Source organism: Drosophila grimshawi, unplaced genomic scaffold (assembly GCF_018153295.1).
Source record: "Drosophila grimshawi isolate 15287-2541.00 unplaced genomic scaffold, ASM1815329v1 contig_311, whole genome shotgun sequence".
NCBI classification, from domain to species: domain Eukaryota; kingdom Metazoa; phylum Arthropoda; class Insecta; order Diptera; family Drosophilidae; genus Drosophila; species Drosophila grimshawi.
Genome location: NW_025063098.1, coordinates 553,557 through 576,519, shown reverse-complemented (window position 1 = coordinate 576,519; position 22,963 = coordinate 553,557). Strand labels below are relative to the sequence as shown.

General features: G+C 35.1%; 1 protein-coding gene across 23 annotated transcripts in view; it reads left to right on the top strand.

Annotated features, from left to right (window-relative positions):
• Window positions 1-22,963, top strand: part of LOC6563750 (casein kinase I) — a 39,412-nt gene that overhangs the window by 11,167 nt on the left and 5,282 nt on the right. For 6 of the 23 annotated variants that reach the window (XR_006246635.1, XM_032736808.1, XM_032736804.1 and 3 more), the window contains exons 3-8: window positions 11,444-11,640; window positions 16,161-16,271; window positions 19,026-19,177; window positions 20,270-20,384; window positions 20,450-20,718; window positions 21,643-21,813. Coding sequence is in view for 21 of the 23 variants with exons in the window: in XM_032736808.1 (XP_032592699.1) it covers window positions 11,444-11,640; window positions 16,161-16,271; window positions 19,026-19,177; window positions 20,270-20,384; window positions 20,450-20,718; window positions 21,643-21,813 (1,015 nt within the window). In the remaining 2 variants the exon portion in view is untranslated. Of the gene's footprint in view, window positions 1-2,229; window positions 2,486-11,050; window positions 11,080-11,443; window positions 11,641-16,160; window positions 16,272-17,227; window positions 17,395-19,025; window positions 19,178-20,269; window positions 20,385-20,449; window positions 20,719-21,642; window positions 21,814-21,983; window positions 22,415-22,521; window positions 22,600-22,963 lie in introns of those variants that run through there. The other 17 variants (XR_004365147.2, XM_032736805.2, XM_032736799.2 and 14 more) reach the window with 8 other exon arrangements.

Below are 22,963 nucleotides of genomic sequence, written 5' to 3'. Positions count from 1 at the left end.
TGTATTTTTTTTTTGTTACATGTGCATGTGCATGTGTGTTTGACAGGTGCTCTCTATGTGTGTGTGCGTGTAGCGAGTTTGAGTTGTAGTTTTTTGCTCTGACGCATTTACACACACACACACACAGAGGCACACAGATAGACGTGCTCATAAATGTATACGCACACCGACAACTATTTATCATTATCAATACTTTTGTCGCTCGTTTTCTCTCTCTCCCTCTGCCTATATCTGTATACATATCTCCCCTACGGCGCGACGACAGTAACAGCAGTAGCAGCAGCAGCAGCAATAATTACATACTAATACAAAATGCTCATTTGCCGCATTTTAATTTTCACACGCTCACAGGCACAAGTGTTATTTTTTTCTTGCTTTTGTATCTGCAACAGCAGCGACAGCAGCAGCAGCTAAAGAAACGTTGTTCGAACTCACATTCCCTCTCTCGCTCGCACACTCTCTCGCTCGTTCGCTGCTCTCTTGTCTCTCGCAAATAGTTACTCGCTGGTTTTGTGTGTTTCGTTCATTCGCTCGTTCATCATTCGTGTTTGTTCTCAGTTCGTTTTCGATCGTGCGCCGTAGCAGTTGTCATTTCTTTGCGGCCATTATCGTCGCAGTTGGCTTAAAAAAAAAAAGCAGAAAAAACAAAACAAAAACCAAGTTGTTTTTGCAACGGTCGGTCGCGCGGAGCGCTGCGGGTGTGCATACATACAACAACAACAACGACAACAGCAGCAGCAACAACACTCACAGAAAGAGCAGCAGCAAACGCATGGAGGAAATTCTGTATGCCGTTGCATGCGTGGCTAAGTGAGTGTTGTCTGTATGCGTGTGTGGGTGTTTACCCACACATATGTACATAGATATTGCTGTGTGTGTGTGCTAATCACTTTATCGCTGTGACGTTCTGTTAATTTATGTTTGCTCCAGTTTATTGCTGTTGCTGCTGTTGTTGTTTTGTTCTCTTCTGTCACAGTTTAACTAAATTACTAGTTGGATGCACACGAAAAAGTAGAATAGACAAAAAAAGTATTGTTTTGTTTTGAGTTTTTTTTTTTGTTTTTGCTTCTTATGCACCTGAGTGTATTGTCAAACTGTAAAAACTTCTTATCTGTCTTTTACTAGCTCTGCTGTCACTATTAATGAGTCGTTGTCTCACTCACACACACATGCACAATAGCGTGTGTGTATGTATCTAGTTTTTCTGTTTTGAGTCAGCTGTCTGATTTTTTTTTTGTGCTTTATTTCTTCTGCACAACTTTAACGAGTTTTAAGTGTTATTCTTAGCTCGCCTTCTCTTTCTCACTCACTCGCACTAACTCGAACAGCAGCAGCAGCAGCACTTCTTGCACATTTGTTTATTGTTGATGTTGCTGCTGTTGTTGTTGTTGTTGCTGCCTCTGGTTTTGTACACCGGCAACATGAAACTGGTTTTTCGAGTTATTTATGACTTTTTTTCTTCAATTTATATTTTGCCTGTTGGCTATGCCCGCTTTTTCGGTATCTGTCTCTTTTCTTTCCACACACACACACACACGTAGTCCTCAGACTTTTGACCTGCAAAATAAACTGGATAAAATAAGATAAATAAATCCGTAAAGTGTTGTGGGCGCCTTGTCGCTTCTGCTCCGTTGCTTCTTTAATTTCATAATGTGGCGAAAGTTGCGTCTCAAATTGCAACATAATCGAGTATTACAAATGCTCCCTCTCTTTCCCACTCACTCACTTTAAAACACACACAGGCAGACAGATAAAGGCAAGCGAAACGGATATGACAAATTAAAAAGCATTGTTTTTTTTTTATTCAAAGAGAGCTTAAAACTCTCTTCTGTGGCTGTAGTTGAGCTTTAATTGTCGACAGCGAACAACAAACACAAAACAATAGCAAAAGAAACAGAAACCAAGGTGGAGACTACAACTATTGCTGCTGCTGCTGCTGCTGTCATTGTTGTTGTTGTAGGCTTGTGTAAAGTAGAAAGCGCGTTGGCGTTAAATAATCTCAATCGATGTGAAACAAAAAAGTTTATCTGTGGCAAAAAGTGAAGTGATAAAAGAAAAAAAAAAAGCGAATCAAAATAATGTTTGTTGTTTTTTGTTATTTTTAAGAAGAAAGGAAATGCCCAAAAATAAAGTTGAGCCAATACAAATGATGCAGTGCATGTGCAGTGTGCATTAAATGCAATAACAACAAAAACAACTAGTTGCAATTAACAATTAAACAAGTTTCAATTAAAACAAAAAGAAGAAGAAGCAGTAGCAGAAGACGACGACGACGCGGCCAATCAACAACGAGCTCTCGAGTGAACGCCCGCAGCAGCAGAAGAAACAGCTGTTGTGCTGCTCACAGTGCGAAGCAAGCGCTTGGCTTGGCTCCCCCGCATCGCGTCGATAGAGAGAGAGAGCAGCGTGACGTGTGAGCGAGCGAGCAAGAGAGAGAGGAGAACAAGCAGCAATATTAAAAGCGCCGTTTCACGAAGTTTGCCGGGTTAGTGCAACTACTACTTGCATATGTATGTGTTTTTATATATATGTGTTGTGTGTGTGGTTAACATGTGTTGTGCAGAGACCAAATTTGTAAATTTGAAGCGAACAGTGTGACCAGAGCAGAGATCTCGTTTCTGTTCCGAACAAGAAAAAAAAACTATGCTCAAATTGCAATGTGCGACTTTGACCTCCACACACACACATACGCACGCACACAAACTATTCAAGACAAGATGAGACATGCACACATGCACACACATTCATATTTATATATGTATCTATGCATTTACTTACACACTCGAAAAGTATTGTGCACGTGAGCTTTCTCAATGCCGCCATAAGCATAAGGGGGCGTGGCGAGGAAGGAAGAAATCGAGCGCCAGAGTAGTAAGAAGAGGTGGTGGGTTGGATGGAGGGGGAGGAGTGGGCGTGAGGTGTTTACAATGCTAACGAGCGACGAGAAGGTTGTCTATGCAGGAAGAAAACACTAGAAAGCAAATTACAGACAATTTATATGTATGAAAGTGTGTATGTATATATGTATCCATGTGTGTATAATTGAATTGAGTGGTCGTTTTTTTAGCTGCGTTTTGCTGATAAAGTTTGACCTCTAAAGCTCATTTACTTGGATTTTAGTATTTTGCACGTGTGCCAAATTACGGAATAAACTAATTAAAGCGCTCGCTCGTTGACGACTGGTGGTACGCCCCCACACTCAACCACCGCTGCGGATATATACATACATATGCATATTCATGTATTATGTACACCCATACAACAACAGTAACAAAGCACATGGAGTACAGATGCATATTCAATGTTAATCTAATATGCAAAGGTCAATCGGCCATTGAGGCGCTGTTCACACACCAACACCAACAGACATACACACACACACACTCACACTCATACATCAGCTGAGGCGCTGTGACGTACAATGTGCCTAACCCCAAAAGCTTACCCAAATGCAGTTGGCAGAGGGGCGGCTGCTGCGCTGCTTCTGCTGCTACTGCACTCGTTGCTATTTCTTTTTTTACCGGCGCTCTTTTCACTCGTTCTCGTTAATTTTGCTCATTTTTCTTTTTGTTGAAGACTCTCGCTATTGTTTTGTCTCTGTCATCGACGACGACATTGTCGCTGCCCCTAATCAACGCGCCCTTATCTAGCCAATTTGCTTTTGTATATATATATGTGTTTGTGTTTTATCTTATACTACAGCATTGCACAGTGGGTTGGTTTATCCAAATTGGATATTGTTAAAATATTATTTGATTAAATTGTTTTTTACGTAATAACATGTAAATATAATTAAGCTTAGATAAATTTCTAGTTACTTTTGTTGCCAACACATTTTAGTGCATTATTTTTGCCCCACGGTTCGTTGTCAATGCTTGGCATGTGCTTTTCATTGGATGTGTGTGTGTGTGTGTGAGTTCTTTGCTTATCATTTTGCTCTGCTTGTGAGTGTCTAAGCGTCTAGTTGACTTGTGCTGCAGAGGGGGTTTGTGGGAGGACGCAGGGGCTGCGGTGCAGGGGCAACCGGCTGTTCATTTGCGTTACATGAATCAAAATGTTATTGTTGTTGCTGCTTCGACGCTCGCTTTTTATTTGCTGCTGTTTTTTTCTCAATTTGTGTTGCTTTTTTTTGTTTTTGTTTTTATTGTTGTTGTTTTCAACGTCAAATGCCATTGAAAATGGATATTGGCATGTTATGTGCGGCAATTCGATTATAAACAGCAACAACAACAACGACGACAGCAACAAGAATTACAGACAATAATAATATACATACATAAGTAATAATAGCAACAACAATGAGCATTGTTGGCATTTTGTCAATGGAATTGAATTATAAACGTTTTATTACTTTTTTCTGCTCAACTTTTTGTTGCCTCTAAATATAAATGTGGTCCACGATGGCATTAGCATTTCAGAAGAGGTTTTTTGTTTGTTTTGTTTTTGGTTTTGAGGAGAGTTCTTCAGCGCCTTTCTACGCGTTATTGTTATGCATCGAGATTAACGCCACGACCGTTAACTAAAAAAAAAAAACTGTTTGCCTCAACGCAGATAAGAAAAAAAAACTGTTTGCCTCAACGCAGATAAGAAAACCTTTCCAATTGAGATTAAAAAAATATAAAAAAGTCACAAACAGGAAGGATGTAAACAGTTGGCATTAGTTCAATGTTTGATGACTAGAATGCCAAGTGCAGATAATGAACTTTAATCTATTAGAAACAGCTGCCAACGTTGTTTTTTATTTCCTTTAGATTTATCTGTGATTCGGTTGTTCAATTCTCAAAAAAAAGCAAAAAACAACTTGAAACATTTATAAATAAGCTTAATGCAATAATACAATTCATTAGGGAAAAAAGTATTTTGACTATGTAAAACATTCATATTTTAAATTTCGAATTTCATTTCATGTTTTGCTAAAATGTTTGGTTTTTAGAGCTAGTTAAAAAAATATGGAAAATCGAAACTATCCCAAATTTGCAATGAGGAAGGAAGAATATATATTATATATGTGTGATTTTGACTTCAACATCAATCAAAAAATTATATTGCTTATGTGAAATGTTCAATTTTGCTTTCCACTTATTAAAAAGTCGAATAAAAAAAATGCAATTAGGTTTTAAGATATAGCGTGTCAAAAAAGTACAACTATTTTCTTTGCAAAAAAAAAATATTTTGTGTTTTTGATTTAATTTCATTTTTTCCAACGATTCTTTGTGGTTTTGAGAACTATTTAAATCAAATAATTTAAATAGAAATAATTTCAATAAGTAGAAACCCAAACAATAGCTTTCGATTCTCGATTTAAGTTAAGAAACACAAACTTTAATTTTGTCATCTTCCCTTATTTTTCGTCTGTAAAGCAAAGTATTTCGCAGTCTTGAGATTCCGATTTCAAATTTCAGACCTGTCGTATTCATTTTTGCGTTGATTAAAATTCAAGTGCTGTTTGTCGGACAATTTTAATAAAATTGATTTGAGTCTAAAAATAGAAACAGCGCAATTATAATGCAAAAATGCGAAAGCAGCAGACAAAAAATAAAATAAAATAAATAAACATGAAAATAAAAAGGCGGCAAATCAATTTGGGATGATTGTGTCAGGGATTGTTTGTTGTTGTCGCCGGGAGACGACTGAGGAGCTCAGTTGATAACGACGCAACGAAAGCTGCTTATCATGATCATTGTTATTTTTCTATTCTACCCTGAAATACCATAGAAAGGGTATAATGCAGTTGTACTGCAGTATGTGACAGACAGAAGGAAAACCTAAGATATCTATCTATATATTTTTGACCAACACAGACAATTGGATCGGAATATAAGCTCTTGTTTACGATAGACAAATCAAGTTAGCATTATCTATAACTTTTCCCGTTTCGTGAAGATCAATAAAAAACAAAACTGTTTACCAATGGAAATACAAGTTACAATTGTAACTATAAATCTTTCTAATCGGCTATGGACATACCTTGACATAATATTAAACATTTAACAAATATTCATAAAAAAAAAAAAGGAAATCATATCGCAGTCATTTTCAGTATAAACACACATACACACACAATACGTGCAATCATATTTACGTAGACACTTATGCATACATACAATGAGTGTGTTGGCTTACATATCTAAAATACTTGAGTTCAGGGGTACTTGGGTTCTCCTCTCTCTCTCTCTCTCGCTCTCTCGCTTACTTGTTTATCAGGCTTTAAGCATGTATAGATGTGTGTGTGCTGCTAACAACGGTTTTTTTTCGGGAATTTTTATTGTTGTTTACTTTTTAGCGCCATTTGTTTTTAGTATGAGGTGCTCTACTCCTCCCCCTTCCCCTCTGCCTGCTACCCATCTTCTCTTATATAATTGCTGACTAAAGTTTTTTATAAGGTTTCTGGCTGGGCTTACTGCACATACTGTTTTTGTTTTTTCACTATTGCTTAATTAAATTGCAGAATGAGTCAAAAACTATAGTTTGACAAGCACTGCTCCAACCTGTCAAATCAATAATTTGACAAACTATGCAAATTGTTTTGACTAAATTTGTGACAAAAACAAAATAAAATAAAAATACAAATAGGTAGACGAAAAGCAGTTTGATTTATTTTTTGCTTTTGTTGCTATGAGGGAGGTGTTGACAGCCGCTTCTCGACTTCCAATGGCAATTTTGCCTATGCGCCTATGACGAGTTTTCAAATTCACTTTCGACCCAGCCCAGCCCAGTCCCACCCTTCCACGCCCCTTCTGCGTGACTCTTGTCGCCCGTCTTTTTACTTTCCGCTTTGCGTTGAATATTCGTTCAATTTGCGCTTAGGGTGTGTGTGTGTCGTGTTGTGTTTTTGTAGGTTGTGGGCCAAGTTAACTTTTCCATGAAAGAGTTTTATTTTTAAGCTGCCGGCTTATTTTTAATAATGTATCGATTTGGTTTCTATTTTTGCAATCCGCCTCGATAAGTTTTGTAAGCGAGTTTTCTTTTAACGAAACAATTCAATTTCTTCAAAAGTTGAGTTGTTTTTTTGTTTGAGAATAAAGTGTTGCTGTTGGCAGGAAGTTTTGTAAGCCAAACCTTGTGGAAAAATAAAACTGGCGGATTTACTTATTAAAAAAAAGTTAAATTAAAAATGCAAAATGGGTATGAAAAAAATAAACTCTTAGCAACTATCTTTATAATAAAATTAAACTTTTATTTTCAAGTTTTGTTTCAATATAAATAATAGAAAAAAAACACTCATGGTCATATGCAGTAATTAGATTATAGATAACAATATGTTGGGAAAAAACTATATTATTCATACTTGTAGCTTAAAAAATAATTATATTGATAATAAAACGGGTTTAGAGAATTTACCAAGTGAAACACATTTATTAACTCCTCTATTCTTATTGAGTATATAATATACATATATTAATCATACCTGTAGTTTTACAAATCATTTAAACAGGATTAAAGAACTTGCCAATCTATGAAAATTTATTAGCTTCTCTACTTTTATTGCGAGGTCCCCATCTACAGTTACAATTCGTCGTTGTGAACAAAGAGCGTGTGCATGTGTTGTGTGTGAGGGAGCGGTTATTTTCAGTTGGTCCGTTTTCGCAACCGCAAGCAACAACCTAGAAACCGGTCAATGATAGAGTGTCCCCCGTCAGGCAGAGAGAAAGACGGACAGACAGACCAGTCAGCCAGCTGTGTGCCTTGCTTTGTGTCCCGATCGCAGACTGTGTGAGCCTTTTTTCTCACATTTAATTCATAAAACGAACGGCGTGCAATTTGAGTAGAAGAACAAAGGCAAAGCATATCGAGAGCAGCGCAGCAGCCACAGGAAAAGAAGGGAGGAACAGAGAGAGAGAGAGGGACAGACTGAGAGAGACAGACAGAGAGAGAAAGATTAAGAACTCGTTTGTCAAGCAGCGGCAAGAAATAATAAAAATAAAGCAAAGTAAAACAAACGAATCGAAATTACATGTACAGTATGTCAAGAAAGTATTTGGACACAGGAAAAAATGCGTCTCATTTCTTTTGAAAAAACCCGTATGTTATTGAATTTTATGTTGTTTCTTATTTTTCTACTTTTGAGTGAGAGATTAACAAGATTTATTAATTTAAACAAATGTGAAACTTTATATATTCTTTGGACTGTCAAGAAAGTGTTTGGACTACCGACCTTGGCAAACATATACTGTTGAAATTTGTTCGTGCAAGATATTTTAAATAGTCCACTTGTTAGTAATAAATTAAGAAAAAATAAAAGTCAATAATAAAATACTTTATTTTGCAAAAGAAGTTAGAAAATTTGTACATTTTAACATTTTTCTTGTGTCCAAACACTTTTTTGACATACTGTATATAAAAGTCCTCAACTCAATACTCAATTGCGGAGCTGGAGCTGGAGATGTTGTTTTGTGGAGTTGTTTCGTCGTTCGTCGTTGCGGCGATCGATCGATGAACGGAATTGAACCAGTTTTGGTTGCAGGATATTAAGCCATAAAAAAAACAGCCGACAGCAATAATATCAACAACATTAACAACAACGAGAGAGAAGAGGAGAAAACTCGTTTCTTCTTTGAGTTTCCATTCGATTTATAAGTTCCCCCGCCTTCTCGCTCACACTCATACAGCAAATAGCAATTTGGCTGCTGCTTTTGCAGAAATCTTGTTGTTATTGCTTTGGGTTTAATTGTTATCGGCGCGTTTTATGCTCTTTTTCCTTTACAAGCAGCGCTTAACGGTATTTGTTTTTGTATATCTCTGAGTGTACTTATGCATGCCTGTGTGCATGTGTGTATGTGTGTGTGGTGGGTGTGTGTTTTTTTCGCGAAACTTGTGAGCAGATATGACTAGAAACTGATTTGACAACACTAAAAGATAAGTGTTTTAACAATTGAATTAATTTTTATTTCGCTTTAACGTTTTCCATTTCCATTTCTTAGAACTAGAGTTAAAAAATGTGCATACTCGATTCATTGATCCAAACATTTTTAAAAAATTGAAAATAAAAAATATATACCAATTTTTTTTTTATTGAAATATATATTTTTGACGTATTGTGATGCACAAGCAAAATCAATTACATTGTAAATTTAGATAAAATAAAAGCATTTTCTAAGAAATTAAATACTTCTTGCAAATAATTGTACAGTTTTCAATAATATTCATTTTCAACTTCAATTTAATCATATAAATGACAGCTCAACTTGCTGCAGAGAACTTTTATGCTTATGCTTCGGCGTGCCACATGTGGCATCATCGGCATACGTAACCTTTATCACAAAAATACCTTGACTTGGGGTCAGGGCAACTCACGACAAGAAAACTTTGGCCTTAGTCAAACGTATTGCGTTCCCCTTGAGAAAACGATTGCCTTGCATTCAGGCGTAACTGTGCCAGGGGGTGGTATGGGGTGGGTGGAGTGTGTATGTTGCAGATGTTGCAATAATTTGATTGATTGACCTGACATTGAACCAGATTTGCAGCAGAATCTTTGAAAGAAGGTTCCATTCATGCCACGCCCAAGACACGACAAAAATATATGTATATACATATTGTCTCTCAACATAAACCAGCCATATTGCTTGAAGCGACGCTCACCAAAATGAGTCACCCACCCACACACACACAATCATACATACACACACATTGAATTTTATGCACGGTTGAACACTCAACACATGGATTCATGGTGTCCGTGGAGCTGAAGCAGCTCTTGGTCAAAAGAGTCGACAGTTTCTATGATTGGTTTTTCCGTTTATGTGTTTTTGTTGTTGCTGTTGTTGTTGTTGTAGCTATATTTAAAAATGCAAGCGAAAAGTTTTGTGTCATTGTCCTTTGCCACGCCATGGCAACAACCACTCCAAGTTAGTTTCTCATCTACTCTTTCCTTGCCTCATATCGAAAATAATTTTGTCGTGTTTTAAGGTTATTTATAGACCAGCATTTGATGAAATGCTCTTGACTCGAATGTGGCTTTAGCCAACTAACTAACAGAAATGGAATAATGTTGCTAGGCTATGCGCTTGATTGTTTTCTACTTGTTTGAGTGTTATTTATGTCGAAATTTTAAATTACCTCAAATAAAGTTTTCTTCCTCTTCGAAAGATATAAACTAAATAAGACTTACCCCAGCAAGTTTTACCTTTATGTGGCTCACTAAATCTTAATCTTGATATTTGCAATCGCATTATTTTCTACATAATGTTATTTTTTATGTAAGTTGCCTTATATTGGGGGCTTAAGCAGCTAATCACTAGAACTAGACTCAAATATATTATTGATTTAAAATGCAGCTTTATATTTAGCTTACAAATTATGCGTTTGAGCTAAATAATAACTATATCTTAAAAACAGTTCTCAGTTCTTTAAATAGGTTTGTTGATATTTCATATAATATAGAATCAGTAAGCTTGGATGTTACTCACAGATATATATATATATATATATATAATAAGAGTAAGCTTTATCGAAATATATAAAAAGTTGAGGGACTTGGCTAGTGCTGTTGATCAGAAATATGTATACCATATGGAGTCATAAACGTATTCCTCAATAATAATAACTTTTAACACGTTTGCTGAAATTTGATTTTAGCTTAAACTTAAACATTGTGTTTTTTTTTTAATATTTAGTGTGTTATTCTTAATCATAAGATCAAATTTGACTCTCGCCTGACTTGCTACAATCTTTCTCCTACGCGTCTCTGCAACCTGTCTACAACCTGTTCTCCGTTTACACATGGCTATAGACTATCCTGCTGTATTTTATCAATCTTCATCGATATCGCTGATGAAATAAGGGTATCTAGGATTCAACAAGCTCAGTCGCAATATCGAATCAAGCACAACTACTTATTATAGCCAACACATTTCGCCTTGGGCTGAGTTAAGTGACCCCCTGTGTGTATATTGTTTACGGAGTACAGATTGTGGCAAACACAAACTCAATGATCAGACAGGCTTATAATAGTTGAAAGAGAGCAACACAGAGTGAGAGAGAGAGCCAGTGAGAGCGAAATGTCTGGAAACACGTTGCTTTGCGTTAGTCGTCTCTCTCTCTCTCTCAAAATTGAATGTATCGTAAATCTAAAAACAAATCGTACGTACAATTACAATTACAATTGAAACACAACAATAATCACAAAACAAATCAACAGCCAAGAGAGCGTTTAATTAGTATTCGCGATTGTTAAGTTAAGGTATATATATGTTTAGCAATATATATATATAAATCGCATTGTTTGCCCCAAGTCGACTATAAGTTTCGTTGAATGTCAGTTGTTTTATTTGGTTTGGTTAAACTTGTGATTATGGCGCCCAAGCTGATTGAAAAGTTGAAGACCTACCTAAGGTTGTTGGTTGTTGCATCACACACAGACACACACACACAGACATCTTTGTTTATATTCTTCTTTTAATATAATATTTTAATCGATTGCTATTCTTTTGTTTTCTATTTGCAGTGGTGGTGGTCCACAGACGACAACTGCCGGGCCATCCGCTGGTAATGTGGCAAATGCTACCATTGGTAAAAGCACAAGCAATAACATGTATACCACCCGCCAATCTGTAAGCACCACAACCGGTGTCCTTATGGTCGGACCAAATTTTCGTGTTGGCAAAAAAATTGGCTGTGGCAACTTTGGCGAATTGCGCTTAGGTAAGTTTTTGTTTATCAAAATGTAACAGAATATATCAACAGGCTGCAAATTGCAAGGAGAATTGGAATATTTTGTTTCTGTAAGTTATATATTATAATCATAATAGAGACTGATCTGAAGCAGATCCTAGATCTGAAGGGTATCTGAAACCACTAAGCCAAACGCTCAGATTTTTCATGTAGTCAGTTTAGTTTTTAGTCGACTTGAAGCCAGCCTCTATGTGTTGTCTGCTTAGTTGTAAAACTCCATTACAAGAATTTTAAAATTGATCTAAAAGCAACATTCTTTCTTCGAATGTTTCAGGTATCAATTTAAGCTCAACAATGAAAATGAAAAAAAAAACACTCAATTGAAATTTGATCCCTTGTGCACCTTTAAAACTGTAAATCAACGAAGACAAATTCACAAAGAGGAGAGTTTCGTATGCCAGTTAGTAGGTCAACATGACAGTCACTCTCTCTCGCGCGCTCTCTCTCTCTCTCTCTTCCTGTCTCTACAGAACTTATCATATTCCACATAAAATCTTGCGGCACATTAGTCAGGGCAATTTATTAGTGCAAAAAGAACAGATTGCGCCGGCGACGAGTGTTATTATTCTTTATAACTGTAAAAAAGTTGTGTAAATTCAGTTTATGACTCAAATCTAAAGCCAACTTGTTGTACACTCCCTTCCTATCTTTATCTCTGTCGCGCTGTCGCTGCTTTTTTTTGGCATGTAGGCGATGCGTCGCGAATATTTTGGATTGAGCATTTTCCTTTGTTGTTGTTGCTTTCTTTGCATGTGCATTCGCATTCGCATTCCTTTTCATGGCTGCCAACTGAGCAACAACAACAAAACGAACACAAGACAGCAACAACAACAACAATAACAACAAGTCGAGAAACCACAATGAGAACTTTTTTCTGTCTCCACAATACCCAATGTAAAATGTTCCATTCCATTCCATTCCGCCATCTGTTTTGTCGTCATCGTTGTTCTTGTTGTTGTTGGCCTCTTCACTTCTTCTTTGTTTGCTAAATGCGCTTTTATAAAATTGTGTTTTTCTTGTTGCAACTCCTTAATTTTTTTTTGTTGTCTCCTTGCCACTTCTTTTTATGCATTTGCATACATCTGTTGCAGCTGCTGTTCTTGTTGTTGTACTTGTCATTTTGCCAACAGGTAGTCAAGCATACTCACAGTGCTGCTTAAACTGTTAACTTGTCTCCCTATGAATGACAACTAATTGCGTCTGCCCCAAGCATTATTCTACCCATCTCTTTCGCTCATGTTTCTTACCTGCTGTGTTCTTAAAAGTGCGCTTTGTTTTGCATATTTTCTTTGTCTCTGTTTCTGTTGTGTCTGTTGCAACTCTCACAGCCAGACGATCTTTCAATGTCTGAGCTTTGCTTTTTGTGGTATGTATGCATGAGTCATGCTGTGAGTTACACACACACACACACACACACGCCTACCTCTATTTATAATTCAAATAATGAGCACAAGTAAAAGCTACATTTTTGCTGCTTGGTTTTATAAATGATTTAGTAGCTTTCCATGGAACTACTTATAAGCTAAGCAAGCTATTTTATCCTGCGCAAACTATAAATATATACAAATAGATAATAGCAAACTAAAAATGGCAAATTGTTACACCCAAAAGTAATTTTTTTTAAAAAAAGTCGGTTTTATTCAGACGTGAAAATTACACCAGAAGAGGAAAAGTTGATTAAGCTGTCGATTATCGAGTAGATTCAAGAAGAGTATCATAAAGTATGTTTACTTTTTTCACACTCGCATTCTCATGTTGCACTCTCAGTTTTGGTAGTTTCGATTGCACTGTGCTGCTAACATGCTGTTATTTACAGCGCGCTGTTAACGCACTGTCCCTTAACATAGATCGCAAAATTGGCACAAATTTGTATCGTTGATGACGTCGTGTCTGCTTTGTTGTGATATCATTTTTATAAATTGATATTGTGTACGTACACAAACACACACACGCATTACATTTATACATATATTGCTCATACGCATGGGTTTTTAGAGAATTCTTATGAATTCTTCATACATACAGATATGCAATTATTTTTCTGTTTGCTTTTTATTCTTTTAAGTAATCATTATTTGTGGTTTATTGTCATTTTCTATTTAATAAATTATGTGTATTTATAAACTGAAATTGACTCATAACGTTGAAGAAAACCAAGAAAATTGCCTTTTATTTTATTACATTGGGATCATTTTGCAATAGTCTGTTGTTATTGTTGTTTTTGTTATTATTTTCATTGTTGGTAAATTTCTTTCTTTTTGTTTAGTTTATTTTGGGAGTCTCGTGTCTATTGTCTATTTTGGACACCGCACAAAGCTTCTTTTTGTTGTTGTATTTGTACATTCTTTTATTAACACATTCATAAGTATGAATGGTGTACGCGTATATATATATATAAATATATAGATATATAATTCATATTGTATATTGCGTTAGGTCATGATAGTTTTAGTTACGCTTGGTTTATGGCACGCTTATTAAGTGTGATGAGAAAAATGGGCTAATAGTCATTGTGTTCTCTCTCTGCCTCCCTTCTGGTCCGCTGCTGTTAGTAAAATTGCATCATAGTTTGTTTTTTCTCAATTCAATTTTATTTAGATACACACCCAGATCCATTTTTTATTTGCATATTTAAGTATCTTTGGGTTGTAGACAAATTCTGTTCGCCGTCAATATTTCAAAATGTTATCTATATTTAACTAAAACTCAATATTATGAATTATGACTGCTGCTACCTTGATTTCTTTGCCTATAACAATTAACGTAGCTTTACAGTTTGGCTGGCGCCTCCACAAAATTCAATAGAACATCAAACTTTAAAGTGAAAATCAATAAAATTATTTCTGAAAACTGCCCAAATATAAAAAAAAGTATTGCGTTTAAGGGGATTTATTATGAATTCATAATAATTTTTCTTGTTGTGCTTCCAATAAATTAATGACCAGCTGCGAAAAGTCTTCTGGAGACACAGTCGGGAGGAGATCAAGAGAAAAGAGATGATGTTGTCTTGTTTACTTGCTGTGTGTATTCGTTTTTACAGCAAACACAAATTGGCAGAAAGCGCCGCTAAATGAGAAATGAGAATTCAGCTGGAAGGTCGTGTTATTAAATAAATAAACAAACAAGCCAAGCAGTGGTGGTATACAAGGGGGCGTGGCCAGTTTGTTGAATTGCTCTACATGCAAATCTGCTTTGTTGTAATCAAAATCATGCGCCCTTTTCTCGCACATCAGTATTATGAGTGTGCACAACTCTGTGTGTATATATATATATATATATAGATATAGATATATATGTATGTGTGTGTGTGTTTGCTTGCTTGCTTGCTTGATGACTCTATCAACGACGACAATGTTGTGGTGAACGATAAGCTCTGCCGCCTGTACCACCACCCACCACTCTCCCTCGCTCTGTTGTCCGTTGTCGTGACATAATTTCGCACCTGAGAGACTTTGGCGAGAGAAGTCAACAAATTCTCATTCTCATTCTCGTCTCGCTGTTGTATTTGATTTTCAAACATTGTACAACTAATTAGAATACAGCTCACCTCAGCTGTGGGAATATTACCAGAAATATTCAAATTCTGCGGTTTTTGTTGACAATTTTTATGTGATAATGGTAATGGAAAATGGGCATGGCATAATTATCCATATGTAATATACGTAAATGTACAATGGATGGCAACGCTAGCAGGCAGCTAAACGACGTTGGCAGGGATCGCTTAGAGTTGCCAGATTGGGCAAAAGCAGTCAATTAATTATTTAATACATTTAAATTAAACAATTAACAATTATTGCTAATAAGCCAAATCAAAATCAGGATCAGTTCACAAACAAAGATAAATAATTTTTGAAGGGGTTTCAAATTATCATCTTAAACGTTTAGCATGTGTTTTTATGTTCATACATAAATATTATAAATACATAGTTTTAGTAATTGTACATGCGCTTAAAATATCATTTTTCATGCAACAAATATTTATAATAATATATGCATAGTTATCGAGTTGCAAACAGATAAATTCAGATTCAACTTTTAGCGGTTCTTTCGGGAGAAATTCATGGGGATTTCCAGCTTTCTTTTAATCATCAAAAAAGCGGGTTTTTCCAGAACAATAATTAGTTGAATCTAATTTGAAATATGGTGTTGTCTTAATGGTTAGGTCGTCGCATGTGTTGCTTTGGAGGCGCATCAGTTGGTGGGCGTGGTGCTGAGAATTTAACAGGTATGCGGCGACAACTGCATGCTAGTTTGGTTTTGGCTTGGTTTGGTTTTGGCTAGTTAGTTAGTTACTCAGTTCTGGTCAGGTCTGGTCTGCCAGTTTCGCTCTTGAGCATGATGTGCATTTTATATATGTGTGTTGTGTGGGAGTCCAATCAGTTTTAGGCATGCGACGGGTTTATCTTATTTCTTATTTTTGTATGCTCTTATTCATATTTGCACAACTAATCACATTATATTCTCTCTCTCTCTCTTTCTCTCTTTTGCAGGAAAAAATCTTTACAACAATGAACATGTAGCAATAAAAATGGAGCCGATGAAGTCAAAGGCTCCGCAACTACACTTAGAGTATAGGTTTTATAAGCTATTAGGATCACATGGTATGTTGAATTGAATGTTTCTATTACATACTTTCCCCCTACCCCCCACCAATTACCCCTTACTTAAACACTAACAGCCATAACTAACAATCAAACATAATAAAATTTAAATCAGAAATATGATAATATATATATATATATATATATATATATATTTATATATATATATATTTATATATATATATATTTATATATATATATATATTCCACGCCCGTTTGACGAACTGCTAACCAAAAAACCCTACTACTCCAATAAAAATAAAAAAACTATGTTTTGCACCGTTACCACCTTCGTTAGTTTGACAAAAACAAACTCGTAATATCAACTATAAATAACACTTTGTGAGTGCTATAAGAATATACACATAAGAAGACATGAATAGATTTTCTCAAGCATATTTCGGAGGTCGGTGCGTGAAAAAATAAAAAGTATTGTATATTTTGTAGGCAGCTATATATTATATGCTGTGCTACCATTATATTCATCTGATTTTATACCCACCAACTTAATATGTATATGCTGATTTCTTCAACTCAAAACCTTTTAAAACATTCTTTTTTTACGTTATTCTTTCGCCCCGTTCTTATTTTTCGTTATCTGTTAATTGCTCTGTTTCTACCTTTATACAACCATTTAAAAAAAAAACACGATGAAAATTGTGCAAATTGTAACTGATAATGATAATGATCCCGATTCCTATATATCGATGCTGCAAATCCCATGAAATGTGAAATTTGAAACCGATAACGATGCCGATGCCGAATTATCGATACCAAATAATCATCGTGCGACTACCGATAAACAAAACCCACCAACCGATAAACAAATCGACTGATCTCTCACTCTCTCTCTCTCTCTGTTCCATACAAAACACATTGTGATGGCATGGCACATACCCTATAAAAAAAAAACCAAAAATAAAAAACGAAAACCAATCCGATGCCCGATCCCACAGCCGAAAACGCCCCAGAAGGCATACCACGCATTTATCACTTGGGCACTTGTGGTGGCCGTTACAATGCCATGGTTTTAGAGTTATTGGGATTATCATTAGAAGATCTCTTCAATATTTGCTCCCGTAAATTTTCACTTAAGACTGTATTGATGATAGCGAAACAACTTGTAAGTTAAACCCCCAACAACAAATTTGGCGCATTTCAAATTTCACGTTTGAGCAAAATTTACACGGATTTCATGTGTAGCAACAAACATTTTTGAAAAATTTTTCTTATACTGTATAACAGTGTATATATAACAGTCGTTGACCATGCGAAATCTGTGTAATATTTTATAGCTTAAACTGTTCTACACTTTATTATTTCTCGATTATAAAATACATTTTGAAGCCAAGTGTCTCAACGGCAAGTTATCAACAATTTTATATATTTTTTTTTCGTTTGTTAATTTTTTTGTAAATTGTCTATTAGAAACACAATGAACGCTGGTGTGAAAATTTTAGTTTATGTAGTGTGGAACAAAGTTGGCCAACAACAAACTGAAACCTTTGTCGTAGTTTTACAAATAAGATCTCGTTATTTCTTTTTTTTTTCTTTTTTTTTCTGTTCGTTCTTGGGTTGTAGCTTTATTAAAACCCAAAATCAAAATTAAAAATTGAATTTTAATAAAAACCACCAATTAAATTAAAAGCATGTAAACTAAGCGTCGTAAATAGGCAAAAAACTACTTACAATGTTCCTATGTAAATAATAAAGAACAACTTTCTTTCTATAAATATACATACATATATTTGTATACAAAAAAAAAAAGCAAAAGCATTTTAAAATAACAGTTTCTCGTTAGTTGCTTAAGTTAACGATTTTCCCCTCTTGTTTTTTCTTCTTAATTTCAATTATTGACAAACTCTTCTTGTATGTGCTGATCTTTGAGTATTACTTATTTTAACCAACTTACTAACACAGCTCCAAGAGAATATATTTTTTGCTAAAGTGGTTAACCAACACTTAACTGTTATACACACTCAATTCAACAATTATACACCTAAGTTAAGATTAAGTCTGGCCTGCCGCAGCAGTTAACGCGTTTAACTAGCCTTAAGTGTTATAAATTGAAAAATAATCTAGTTAACTCCCTCCTCCACCCGCCATGTAAAAAATATTAGGCATTTAGTTGACACAGGGTCGTTTAACAGGCTTCCTCGTTTTATATGCTTCGAGAAACTCTATTTTTGTTGTTCTTGTTGTTTTTAGCAGTTTTCCCCTGAAAAAAAAATTATAAAAAAAATAAAAAGAAAAAAAGGTGGTAATCAAAGTAAGACGCGCTAAACTAACCTCCAAAAGAGCCATATATCTCACTATTGTTCGCTCACTCTCTCTTCCTTCTCTCTCTTTCTCTCTCTCTCTCTCTCTTTCTCGCTCTCTATTTGTCTCCCTTTCTCACTTCGACTATGTCTTGTTGAACCCGGTGCTCCCCTCATAAAAAATTAAATTTTGCTGGAATTATACAAAAAAAAAATATTAAATATGTTTTTATATTTGTCTCTCTTACCTCAATCTTTCTTTCTCTTCTCTCTTTCTCTCTCTCTCCCTATCTCTCTCCCCTCTCGATTTTTGCATAAAACAACAACAACAACAAACGAACAAACAACGTTTCCCCCTCCCCACAAAAAAAAAACTACGTTACTTCTGTGCGCTGCCCAACACTACAAAAAAAAAACTTGATTTCATATACAAAAACAAAAAAAAAAAAAACAAAAAAAAACATTGAACATTTTCGAAATTTTTGTTGGCCTGTAGCAGAGGGTGTACCAGAAGTGTATTACTTCGGCCCATGCGGCAAGTACAATGCTCTTGTTATGGAATTGCTTGGCCCATCACTCGAAGATTTGTTCGATATTTGCGGCAGACGTTTCACTTTGAAGAGCGTACTACTGATAGCTATACAATTAGTAAGTACAACCAAAAACCACCCACACCACCACAACCACCAAACCACCCACAAAAATACTACAAAAAAAAAAAAGAAAAAAAATAATAAGAACCACAGCAATTAGTAACGTTTAATTTTGGTTTTTTTTTCTAAACGAGCACGCGCATTTCTCTCAGTACATTTCACATATCTGCTCTCACGTACAACAACACTGGTAGCAGAGCTATGCCCACAATTAACCAACACTGGCCTCAAATTTCACACATCTACCCCCAATTCCAATCCAATTTTTGTTTAAATGTGTGAGTGTGAGTGAGTGTGTGTGTGTGTGTGTGTAGGGGCTGCTTGGGTGAATTTGCTTAGTTAATTAACTATATTAATTTATCACCGAAATGTTTTTTTTTTGTTTATCTCATTATTTTCTTTTTATTTTGCTAACTAACAACAAAAACAGTAAAACGGATGCAGCGGTTTTATTTTCCTTCCACTTTCTTTTCTACCTCATATGTAGACGATATACCATCTGGTTAAGGATTTCTTTTCAATACTTCAATAATTATTTTTGCCTTAAGTTTAGCATTACATCATTGAAGCAATACACATTTTACTGACGCTTATTCTTATTTAGCCGAATTATTCAATATCCAGAATTTAGTTGTTAACTGCCAACGTTCATTGTAAAACAAAAAAAAAAAACAATTACGTACATAATATTAATAATAATAATTTGCATGTACATTTATTATGTAGCTGACTTGGAAGACTTTTGTTTTTTAGTTTGCGTTCACATTAATTTTTTAATTTCAATCCAAAATCGAATCAAATCAAAAAGATACAAAAAAAAAGAAAAATATCGTTGCCATCAAACCAACAACAACAACAATAAAAAACTTCAGCTAGTTGAGACACTACAAATTAAAATTTAATTTAAATAATTCAACAATTCATTTACACATTTCAACAGAGTCTGTCAGTGAGCAAGAAAATTATTGCATAATTATGAAAAATAATTTGTTTTTTTTTTTATAATTTAATTCTGCTCTTTGGGAGACTCTGCTTGAATTTGTTGTCAGACGGCAAGAAACTAATCGAAATTTGTATGTAATCATAGCTCCACCGGATCGAATATGTTCATAGTCGGCACTTAATATATAGGGATGTGAAACCAGAGAACTTTCTCATTGGCAGAACATCAACAAAACGTGAAAAAATTATACACATAATTGGTAAGTGAAAATGAAATTAAACATACATGTATATATATACATATATATATATTTTTTTTTGGCAGATTTCGGTTTGGCCAAAGAATACATTGATTTAGATACAAATAGACATATACCATATCGGGAGCATAAATCGCTGACAGGCACCGCTCGCTATATGTCAATCAATACGCATATGGGACGCGAGCAGTCGAGACGTGATGATCTGGAGGCACTGGGTCATATGTTTATGTACTTCTTAAGAGGTTCACTGCCCTGGCAAGGCCTTAAGGCTGATACACTCAAAGAGAGATATCAAAAAATCGGTGATACAAAACGTGCAACGCCCATTGAGGTGAGTTACGATTGTCTTTCTGCAGATTGCAGACGGATATAGTACAAAATATATATTTGAAGTTATTTCTAATTTCAAAGGAATATGCTACAGCAACATCGGTAGAAAGCATATTATTTTTTATATGTAATCCCTGGCCCCATTAAAAAAATAATATATGAGGAAGTTGTAACAGGCAGAAGGAAGCATGTCCGACACCATAAACCATATTCTTAATCATCATTAAAAGCCGAATCGGTTTACTAATGTTCGTCTGTATGAACAAGCCGATCTCAGAGACTATAGGAAATATAGACTAATTTGGAATACAAGTACTCGTATACCATTTATTTAATTTTACTGATAACTAACTGTCCCCGTTTTGCCAAGATCGATACGAATCGATTTCCAATAGCAATAAAAGACGCAATTTTAAAGATACGGCTTTCTTAATGATGTGTAATATACTTTGATATATTATTGATGATGAGTTGTAGAAATTTTATGAAGATAGGATAATAAACTCAGATTTTGATAAGCAAACCATATTTTCGTATAGATCAAACTAATAGCCTGATTAAATTTTGCCTGTGTAAAATCAGGTCAGGGTAAATTTGGCTATAAAACTACTATAACCTGTATCTGAAAAGTGAAAATATATTTAACAGCTGTGCTCGGGGTATTTCCTAGTAAAAATGAATTTTAAAAAAATCGTTGCAAGTTTTTTATAGATTATTCGATAAAAAGCACTTTCATTATAGAAACTTTAACCTCGGTCGACTTGTCGTAATAGTGCTAAGCACAAATCATCAACTTGTTTAGAAAATCATTTGTTTCGAAATGAGAAACAGTCGCCAATGTGAGGAGAATATTTTTAAACATAATTTTTAAACATAACTTTTGTGCTTTATTCGACTAATATATTTTTTTTGAAATATTTTACAGGTACTTTGTGACAGCCACCCCGAAGAGTTTGCAACATATTTGCGTTATGTGCGGCGGTTAGATTTTTTCGAAACACCCGACTATGATTTTCTGCGAAGACTGTTTCAAGACTTATTCGAACGTAAGGGCTACACCGACGAGGGCGAGTTCGACTGGACAGGGAAGACAATGGTAGGTAACCCAGTTGAAACTGATGAACAGACAAAAATCAACGCGTCTCGATGCTATTATTATTATTGTTATTATTACGATAACATACAAACACACACATTTGTCAAATGGATAATCACATTCGAAATCATGCATCTGTGCCGAATTCTAAATTCATATCTAATTTATAGGAGACCTAAGAAAAGCAAGACATATCCCACCCGTACCCCGTAACCCGTATCCGTATAACAAACTAACTTGAGTAATGCGCCTCCTCATCTAACAATCGAAAACAATCATTTTTAAATATATATGGGCAACGCATGGTAGAGTTAAACAGTTCAATCTCGATCCATGCCGCATGCAACAGAGCCAAAGATGTCTAATCACGATGCAGATGATAATGATGATGATGATAATGATAATGATGACAATGATGGGCCTAAAAATTGTTCACTTCATGTTGAAGCGCGTTTTTATTTCTTACATTCCGTTTCTGAATATACTATATATATTTTTTAAAGCGCAAGTTGCCAACTCAAATTTAATGAGATATACAAAAAACTGAAAATAACAGTGATAAAAATAATAATCCATCCCCACTCCCCCCAAAAAAAAAACAAAAAACTAAATGCTTTCATTTATTGCTTGTTTTGCTGCGAGTTTTGCTTTATTCGATTGCGGACTTTTATATCTGTGTATGTGTTTGTACTCGTATGTGTATGTTAGACCAAGGACCAGCTGGATAAAATGAAGATCATTAAAAATGCGCCGCCCTCGTATGTGGCCAAGAATAAGTCAGACAAGGTATATAAATATATGATCGGTTCTATATTGGTATTGCCAGAGAAAATTTGCCAACTTTCGTGCTAGATTTGCTTGTTGCAGTGTTGGTAAACGCTTGTCGCAAGCTACTCGCATTGTGTTTTTTTTTTATATATTATTTTTATTTTAGTTAAGCACACTAGCATTAAGACCCAACAAACAAACAAAAACTAACTGTAATTGAAGCCATTCTAACAGCACTCTCTTCTTTCTCTCTCTTTGACATATTTTTTCCTATCTTTTATGGTTGTCAACAACTACATCGAACAATAATTATAAACAAACAAACAATCAATCGAAAAACAAAACCAAACAAAACAACTAAAAACAATATAACAAAAAACAC